The 9,005-nt window shown below is 52.0% G+C and overlaps 1 protein-coding gene across 2 annotated transcripts; it reads left to right on the plus strand.

Annotated features, from left to right (window-relative positions):
* Positions 1-3,279: 3,279 nt before the first annotated feature.
* On the plus strand, positions 3,280-8,708 carry CEBPG (CCAAT enhancer binding protein gamma). 2 transcript variants are annotated; one of them, XM_004595012.3, is made up of 2 exons: positions 3,280-3,486; positions 7,966-8,708. In XM_004595012.3, the coding sequence occupies exon 2, from the start codon at positions 8,062-8,064 to the stop codon at positions 8,515-8,517; it is 456 nt and encodes a 151-aa protein (XP_004595069.2). In that variant the 5' UTR covers positions 3,280-3,486; positions 7,966-8,061; the 3' UTR covers positions 8,518-8,708. The 2 variants fall into 2 exon arrangements, with proteins under 2 accessions (XP_004595069.2, XP_058530228.1); XM_058674245.1 differs by lacking the exon at positions 3,280-3,486 and adding an exon at positions 3,850-4,095.
* The last annotated feature ends 297 nt before the right edge of the window (positions 8,709-9,005 follow it).

Consider the following 9,005-nt stretch of genomic DNA (forward strand, 5'->3'; position numbering starts at 1 on the left):
ACGAGAGATTTTCTGACAGCTGGTTCATTCCCTGTATGGCTGCAATAGCTGGGGTTGGGCCAAACCAAAGCAACAACCCAGGGACTCCATCCAGGTTTTCCACGTGGGTGGCAGGGGTCCAAACACTTGGACCATCTTCTGCTGCCTTCCCAGGCACAGTACCAGGGAGCTGGGTGGAAAGCACAGCAGCTCAAACTAGAATGTAGGCAGTGATTTAATGTGCCATATCACAATGTTGGCCCATACTGACTCCTTTTCTTGCATTTATTTAACTAGTTCCCAAGTTTACTTAATGTTCCTAACAGTGCATTAACCCTCTCCACAGATGACGAATGGAGGTCTCTCTAGGGTAAATCTGGTAAAGAATCAACTCCGGTCTGCCTCCAGAGCCCATCTCCCTGCCATGATGGAAACTAGCTTCACACACACACCTCAAAGGAAAACTCCTGTAGGAATAGCTTGTACTAGAGGTATGTATCAGGTAATTGCATTTATTCAAGGGACTGAAGATGTAAGACCCTCCTGGAACCACAGGAAGCACAGGTTCTCATCTGGAAGTGGCACAGATGCCACACACCTATCCTTACATGCAAAGCTGGCAGGCACCCCTCGTTCTGTGCACCTCTACTCCTGTGTGCGGGTGACATGCCCCGACCTCCCTCTGCTCACCTGTCCTCTGTGGGCACAGATGACACATCTTAACGCACAGGATGATAACATCTGACACAGGGGAAAAGGCCTTACGCACATTCATACTGTTTGCCAGGGGTTCAAGTGCAGGTTACGTTAAGAGATTTTTCCATCAGGAAACCTGAGGCTTTTCTAAGTCAGTCAATCAGCAGCTTGGCTGTGTTGGTCACCAAGTGTATGCCCAAACTCAAACAGGAGGTCGAAACTTTGCCCTTAAGGATATGGATCACACCACATGGGGAAGAGCAACTCAGCCAGCCAGAGTGACTAGGGCCTCCCTTGGAGGAACTGCAGAGGGCTCTGCTGTCTGAAGGGAACTTGGCTGGACCGTCTGCTTAGCATTCCCTCTGAGACCCTCCCTTCCCCGCTGAGCCATCAGGTTAGGTTGGCCATTTGATCATCCAGGGACGAGCACCTGACGCACATCAATTCCTTTAGTGCTCATGGCCACCCTGTTTACAGTGACGGAGGAGTTCAGCAACTGGCCCCAGGCCACACATCCCATAAGCCCAGAGGCTGCAGACAGGACAGTCTGACACCACAGTCCATACTGGGGGCAGGTGTTCGGCCTGGGGATTCAGATGCTTGTGTTTGTCACCGCCTCGGGCTCTGTATCCAGAGTTCCCTGTCAATGCAGTCACTGGCTTCCTGCTTCCCAAGTGCAGGCCTGCCTGGAGCCCCTGGCTGCCAGTTTTGTCCTTGATTGGGCTCAGGCTCTGACAAAAAGAATTTTAGAGAGTGAGCCCCCTTTTCTTTGCCTCTCAAATAAACAAAACAGACTTCTCAAACTACAAACGCAGTTAATCGTAGTAGCCTTCAGGTCCCTGTCTTTTGGAGGGGTCTTGGATATACTACTTATTTACACATTCTTTAGATGTGTGGAGTATCTATGGAATGATATGAGGCAGATATATACAGGAGTATTTTGCTTGTGCTGGTCTGGGTGCCTGGGAATTGTAGGAAGGTGACTAGAAATCTGAGCCTGAGCAGACCTCGTTTCCTGAAGATAACAGATCTTTGTCAGGTGTCTCTTCTGAGAAGAACTGGAACCTGCCTGGCCTCCTCCACCTCACTGGTCTCCACAGACGCTCCGAGCTTCAGCCACTTAGGCCTGACATTTCTCCCACTGCAGGGCCTTCGGACACAATCATCCCGTTCCATCTGAGCCACCCAGCCAGTCCTGACTTTCCCTTCAGGCCTTCCACTGGCCCATCAGAGCACGTCTGGTTTCCCTTGTTGAAAAGCCTTGCGGCATCTTGTACTTCTGTGAACACGGCAATGAAAAAAAGGCTGTCATTCCTGGGCCTCTGTCTCCCAGCGTGGCGTGTTCCTTGCTGAATCCTCAGTATTCAGCTCACGGTGGACACTAGGTAAACATTTGTGAAGGGAGTAAGAGAATTGTTAGCTACCAGATGCAGAGGGCCGTGACTATACTTGCTGGGTGTGGAAGACTTGCTCAGACAGAGAGAGCTGCAGCAGCTGGGCAAAGTGGTTAGCAAGTTAGGGCGTAACCGAATAGACCTATACACACTGTGTGTCTTTTTCTTTTTTTTCTATACAGTTTAAGGCTAAGGAAATGTCTGTGGTAAAAATTACGATTTCCATGAGCTACAAAACAAAATCAAAATCTCTCAAATTTCGGTTCAGGACCCCGAAGAGCCAGGATCAAAGAAACAAACCGGCTTGGAACGCACAGGTTCACGTGCGGCATTTGTCCTTCACTGTTTGCTGCAACCACCGTTTCCTCTACAGGCGATTCGGCATCTCTTGCCGATTCCTAGAAACAGGCTCATATGGACAGCATGGTTCTGAAACCAGGGCCATTCCGAAGCGTTTCCTCTTTGCAAGGCTCAAGAGGAAGCGGCCCAGCACGCTGCTTTCGCGTCGTCCTCCCTGGGAGTCAAACTCCACCTTCCCACGGAGCGCACCCTCTCAGCCATTCACCTGGGAGACACCACAGGCGGCGTTGTTGGAAATCCGATTTATTTCAACCCTCACCAAAATCGACGACCTGTAGTTCCCACGAATGTCGCTCCAACACTAATCCTACATTGGAAAAATTTCGCTTCCTCCCCCCCCCCCCAAACACACACAGTTTGTAATCGCCTTGAGGACCCCGCACTTCAGGACTGAGTCAGCCCGGCGGGCTCAGGCCAGTGGGCCTGGAGGCGCGTCCATGAGTGAGGGCGTTCCGGGAAATCGGAGGACGCGCGGGGTCACCAACAGAGAAAAAAACAAAACAGCTCAGGAATGTTGTTTTGCAAAGGCAGGTGTGGCCTTCACTAGGTGGAGGCTTCCTCTGGTCTCCGACTTAAGGTCAGAACTTTTCTCTGCAGCTGGCCGACCGTGAGTGAGGGACCCGCTATCGGCACCGACTCCCGCGGGTCGCCCGGGGCCCGCAGGTGGCACGACCCGCCACGGCAGGGACCCATCACACCCGCCACACCCGCCGGCCCCGCCATGCCGTGGCCAACGCCTCCGCCGCGGGCCCGCCTCCCGAGGCTCTCCGGCTCGCGGTTGGCTAGCGCCGCTGTCCGTCGCGAGAGGCGATTGCGTCAGGGCCGGACCGGCGCTCCCATTGGTGGTGGTGGCGGCGGCGGCGGCCACGCGCGCGGTGCCGGCGAGGAGGGGAAGCCGGTGGCGGCGGCGGCGGAACGGGCGGAGGCTCCCGGTTTCGTAACCGTCGCTCCTCCTCGTTGACTCGCGGGCTGCTAGGCCTGGGTCGGGTCGGGCCGCGCCGCTGCGGGGCCGCTGGGGAGAGGAGGCCGCCTGGGGGCGGGCGGGCTGGAGGCGCAGGTAAGGAGGCCGCGCGGGTTCGGCGGGCTGGGCGCTCCGAGAGGAGGAGGAGGCCGCGGTGGCGCCTGCCGCTCGCGTGTGCGCGAACCCGGCCTGAGGACACTCGAGGCGGCCGGCGGGGCTGGGCTGGTCGGGAAGGCCCCGCGCGGCGTCTGATGCAACCTGCCGGCAACACCCGGCGGGGCGGCTGAGCTCATCCCCTGGCGGCGGCCCAGCGCCGCGGCGCCGCCCCGCCGACCCCCCGCGCTTCCCGCGCGGCCCGGAGGAGATGGGGCGGGCGAGGGCGAGGGGTGTGTGTGTGTGTGTGCGCGCGCGCCCCCCCACTCCCAAACTTGGGCCCGGGTTTCTGAGCCACGCGGGGGTGACGACAAGTGCGGCGCGCATTGGCCTTTGGGGATGCGGGGTGTTCCCGGAGCAGCCGGTGGGCCTGGACCGGGACTCCCCCCAGTGCCATAGGGGGTGTTTCCTGCTCCGGCTATGGGGCGGTGGAGAATTCATTACACAAGTTACCGGGGCAGGAGCAGCGGGCAGGGGAAAGAGGAGAGGACAGTTGGATGGAAAGGATGTGTCGTTGGTTTATGGAGATGCCGGAGTGTCCTGCAGCTCTAGGTTGGACAACAAGTTGGGTGGACGTGGCACGGCCACGAATGGAATAGAACTAGAGCGGAGAGGGGGAGAGGGGCGAACCCCAGGGACAGGAGCCGGCCCAGGCGTGTGTGGGCTGGGGAGGGTGGGTGCGAGGCCGAGAGGTTGCAGCGTTGAGCTGTCCTCCAGGCATCTTTGGGTTGCTTCTTTGGAAAGGGCGTGACGCCGGATAGTTCCGCACAGGCACCAATGTATCTTCTCCGTGGAATGTGTCTCCTGCAGACTTGACTCTCCCAAAGGCAATTTTGAAATCAGATCTTGTAAGGACTTGTCTTTTTTTTTTTTTTCCCCCTTTACTCAGACTTTCTGTTAGCTCCAGCTTCTTGATGGGTAAGGAGGATCCGGTCAGTGTTTTGGGGTAGGCCATGTATCTGATGGTTTCTGGAAAAGCTGGGCAACAAAGCCGAGGCAATACTAGGTTGCACGTGAATGTTTTGGTTTTTCGATTGCAGCTGCTTAAAACGCAGGGGGAGCACAGTTGAGCTTCAGAATGCCCTTCAGTTGTCAGAAGCATGTTGAGGCTGGGAGCCCCACCGTCTTGGTGGAGGTGGTTCCTGGGGACTTAGCTGGCACGGGGTAAGCCTTGGGGAAGGACAGCTAGGCCTCCTGTGGTCACAGTAGTGGTAAGAAGAGGTAGCCACAGCTCCAGGCTTGCTGTGTGTGAGTGCTCTGGAAAGGAGGTTCTTAACACAGGGGTAGATACAGTGGGATCCTGCCTTTTTGGCTCCCCAGCCCCTATCAGTAAAATAAGTAAATAAATCAATTGAACACAAGCTCCCAGTAGGTATGTATTTATACACTGCTATGTGTGTTGTGAACCACACCAAAAACAGTGGGAAAAAAGGACATCTGAAAAGACAAAACAAACCTGCCTTCTTCTCCTCTTCCTCTAGGGAGCTGCTGGTGTCCCCTGGAGAAAGGGTCGTCCTTTCCTCCCGGCCCCTGCAGCGGCTGCTAGGCCTGTGAGGGTGAGCTCAGCTTAGCCTGCAGGGGTGCCCACTGTGGAGCTGGGGGTGCACATTGGGCAGCCAGGAGGTACCGTGAGAGCTGTGCAGCCTGAAGGGTGCAAGGGCTGAAGGGAGGCTGGGACCCTGTGTCCTGTCGATGGGGCCACAGGTGGCCGAGAGGGCTCTGGTGACAGTGGTGCGCAGGACATTGCTAAGCCTGAGCCCTCCAGCCCTGAGACTTGATGTCAGATGTCATTCTGACGTAACTGCTGGGGCAGGAGGAAGAGGGGATATGAGGTCATTGTTGCTGTATGTGTTCTGTAGAATTGTCCTGTTTAGTAGTGAAAACTGACCTGGAAAGGGAGAAGCATCTATGAAGACTTTGAAGTATTGGCTTCCACGGAGGAAATGCAGTGAAAACTATATTTTAATGAGACAGGGGAGAAATACATTCCAGCCACGAGGCAGGAGGAGTACTGACAAAGGGTTAGGAAAACTCTGGACAGGTTTGTTTTCCCAAGTGAGACATTAGAAAAGTTTTATCTTAGTTGTCCTAGCATTCCTAGGTTTCTGGTGTGTTACTGATTTGAATAAACAATACTCAAGAGATTGGGACCTTTTAAAACCCCTATTACTTATTTAGGTCATTGCTAATCTATGCCAAAGTGTGCAGTCCCGCTCCCAGGACAGTGTGGTCCTCAGGCCCCCTGAGGAGGTGCCCCAGGGGTGATTGCTGATCCAGAGACCGGCGCTGGGACCTGCCTGCTGCCGCAGCCTCGAGTGATTCATTAGGGAAGCCAGGCAACGTGGCCCTGCCTCCTCCATGCCGGACTTTGGAATTGGGCTTGGCAGTACAGCAGCCACACTGTCATTTAGGGTTTTTTTTTTTTTTTGGCCTGTTATAGGTGCTCACTATTTGTGATGGGAACAAGCACAAATGAACTTTTGTGTTTTTTGTTCACTGTTAAAATGCCTTTTTCGAAATGTGGCTTGTTGTGAAGTTGAAGAACTTTTCAAGCATGTGTAATTTTCCTTTTCTTGTATTTCTGCCAGTTTGTAGGGTCTGTGAACACTTAGATCTCCCCACCCTTCATTACTGTGCTTGTCCTGGCACCTTGGCAGTGCCAGTCAGACTTTCCATTCCTGGGTCTTTGGGTCCAGAAGCAGGAGCGAGCACCTGTAAATTTGGAGCTCTTGAATGGGTCAGTTTGAGTGGCTCAGGTTCATGACACATAGTCAGGCCTGTTGGCATTCCACATCCCTCATTTGCAGATGGAAACTAAGCCAGAGCTGAGCCAGTTCCCACTCGGGGCTGTTTCCTCTCACTGCTGTCCCTGAGCTGGCCCTGGCGTGCTGCGGAGATTGGCCTTAAAGATCAATGGTGGGATTGGTAGATAAGAGTTAAAAAGTAGGTAAATGAGATGAACTTGGTTGTGAATGGTAAACAGTCACAGGAGAGGTGTTGAGCAGGTTCTTAAAAACTGAGAAAAACTGTATCAAAAGGCAGTGAGCAGGGCTCATATTAATGGTGAGCAGACCCTTTGTAACGGGGGAAATTGTGCAATATTCATCACTGCAGGTTGACTTGGAGTAGATAGTCATTGTGGTTTGGCAGGGAACTTTCTGTCTTGCTTTGGTACTAGAGTGAGAACAGGTATCCACGAGCTCAGGACTGGCAATGTGCTTTTTTAAATAATTAGTGATTTTGAAAAGCAAAGAGAAAAAAAAAACACAAAACAGTGTTTTAGAGAAATGGCTGTTAAAGGTGTGGGGGAAGCCTCTGGTGCTTACTGCCTTCTCCTTGATCACTGTGGGCTCTGCTCACTGCAGAATTTCATAATTCTGACACTACATTCTTTCCACTGATGCAGTTGTGGCAGTTTTGTGGTTCCTCACACTGCTGTGGCTTCCCAAGAGTGCTCCAGCTCAGCAGCTGGAGAGACTCCATTGGGTTCCTTGTAGTGCAGACAGGTGTCGTTTTTGAAGCTGCCCTCATTTCTCTGGGTCACACCTTAACAGTGCCTCAGAACTGGCGTGTGCTGTGCTGCATCCAGCAGTGTGGACGTGGGTGCGGGCCTGGAGCTGCTCAGCTCCTCTGTCCAGCCTGAGCTCTGGCATGTGTGCTGTCGTGGTTGCATCTTTAGGACTTGTTTCTTTCCTTGTGGTATTTTTTGTTGAAAACGCAGATTTACAGAGACAGAGAAAGATCTTCATCTGCTGCTTCTCTCCCCACGTGGCAGCAATAGCTGGAGCTGAGCCAGTCTGAAGCCAGGAACTTCTTCTGGGTCTCCCACATGGGTGCAGGGGTGTCGCTGTCCACAGCGATGGACTTGGTGTGCGGAGCTAATAATAACACGTGTGGACTCTGACTGATGGGCAAAAGCCGAAGTTTATTAGTGGCATCAGACTTTATACACTGAGGGTCATGTGGGATAAGGGAGGAAGTATTGAGCTTATCAACAAACCCATCAACTGTTTCTGTACTTTTGTTTGGAACTCCTTTTGTATATTCCACCAAGTGTTCTCATTCACATGCTGTCCACTCAACTGTTCTCATACAAATGATATCCAGTCAGTTATACAAAAGGTATCCATTCAGTTGTTATCATACCAGTATTGTCCAATCAACTGTAATCCTGTGCTCGCTGACCTTCTAGGGTCACAATGTCCTCCTACACAGGGGCCCAAGGACTTGGGCCATACTCTGCTGTTTTCCCAGATCATAAGCAAAGTGAAGTAGCCAGGACATGAACTGACTCCCATATGGGATGCCAGCACTTGCAGGGTGAGGATTAGCCTGTTGAGCTGTATTGGGAACATGCAAATTTAATCTCATTTGATGCTGTTGTTGAAAGTCTATTTTTTAACTAGTTTATTTTTTAACTAGGTACATGAGAAGATTTTTCGGCAGTTTATTGTGGAAACCACTGATCACCTTGCCTTCATTTCTGCTTGTTCCGTGTTGGCAAGGGAGTGTGCCCAAATGAGCAAGATATCGCCGCAAAACAGTACTCCTGGAGTGAACGGAATAAGTGTTATCCACACGCAGGCGCATGCCAGCGGCGTGCAGCAGGTGCCTCAGCTGGTGCCTGCTGGCCCTGGGGGAGGAGGCAAAGCTGTGCCTCCCAGTAAGCAAAGCAAGAAGAGTTCACCCATGGATCGGAATAGTGACGAGTACCGGCAGCGCCGAGAGAGGAATAACATGGCTGTGAAGAAGAGCCGATTGAAAAGCAAGCAGAAGGCACAAGATACACTGCAAAGAGTGAATCAGCTCAAAGAAGAGAATGAACGGTTGGAGGCGAAAATTAAATTGCTGACTAAGGAGTTGAGTGTACTCAAAGATTTATTTCTTGAGCATGCACACAACCTTGCAGACAACGTGCAACCCATTAGCACTGAAAGTACAGCGACGACAAATTCTGAGAATGCAGGACCGTAGACCCCACCTTTCCCAGACTGCACGACTGTGGCTTGAATGTTACAGGTGTGACCACCTGTACCACCTGTGGCAGTGGCTGGACATTGTCTTGTTCCATCGTCAAAGATCCATTGGAGCTTATTTAATCGGCACTGAAGAGTTGATTAGCACAAAATAGTAGCCATGTGATTAAAGAATCTGGTTTTAAATGATGCAGATCTTTGTCGGGATTAAAAGCCAAACATTTTAAAGGTATCTGGTTAAAAAAAAACATATATATATCCTGGACGGACCTTGATGTTGCTAACTCCTGACTTCCTAGGAAATGTTTCTTTTTAAGCTGATCAAAGGAATGGGAAACTGAAGGTTTCCCAAGTCACACAGAAGGTTCTCGGTTTTAGTGGATTTGGTGAATTGGATGAAGAAAAATTGAACACCATCCGTATGTTAGTCTATTTGTGATTTTATTTTGAATTATGTGGTAGAAATCCTTAATTACAGGAACCAAT

This window comes from Ochotona princeps, chromosome 16 (assembly GCF_030435755.1).
Source record: "Ochotona princeps isolate mOchPri1 chromosome 16, mOchPri1.hap1, whole genome shotgun sequence".
In the NCBI taxonomy this organism is placed as follows: Eukaryota; Metazoa; Chordata; class Mammalia; order Lagomorpha; family Ochotonidae; genus Ochotona; species Ochotona princeps.

Bases quoted from the DNA above. Each gene is read 5' to 3' on its own strand.
- CEBPG (XM_004595012.3), top strand. From the start codon at position 8,062: ATGAGCAAGATATCGCCGCAAAACAGTACTCCTGGAGTGAACGGAATA.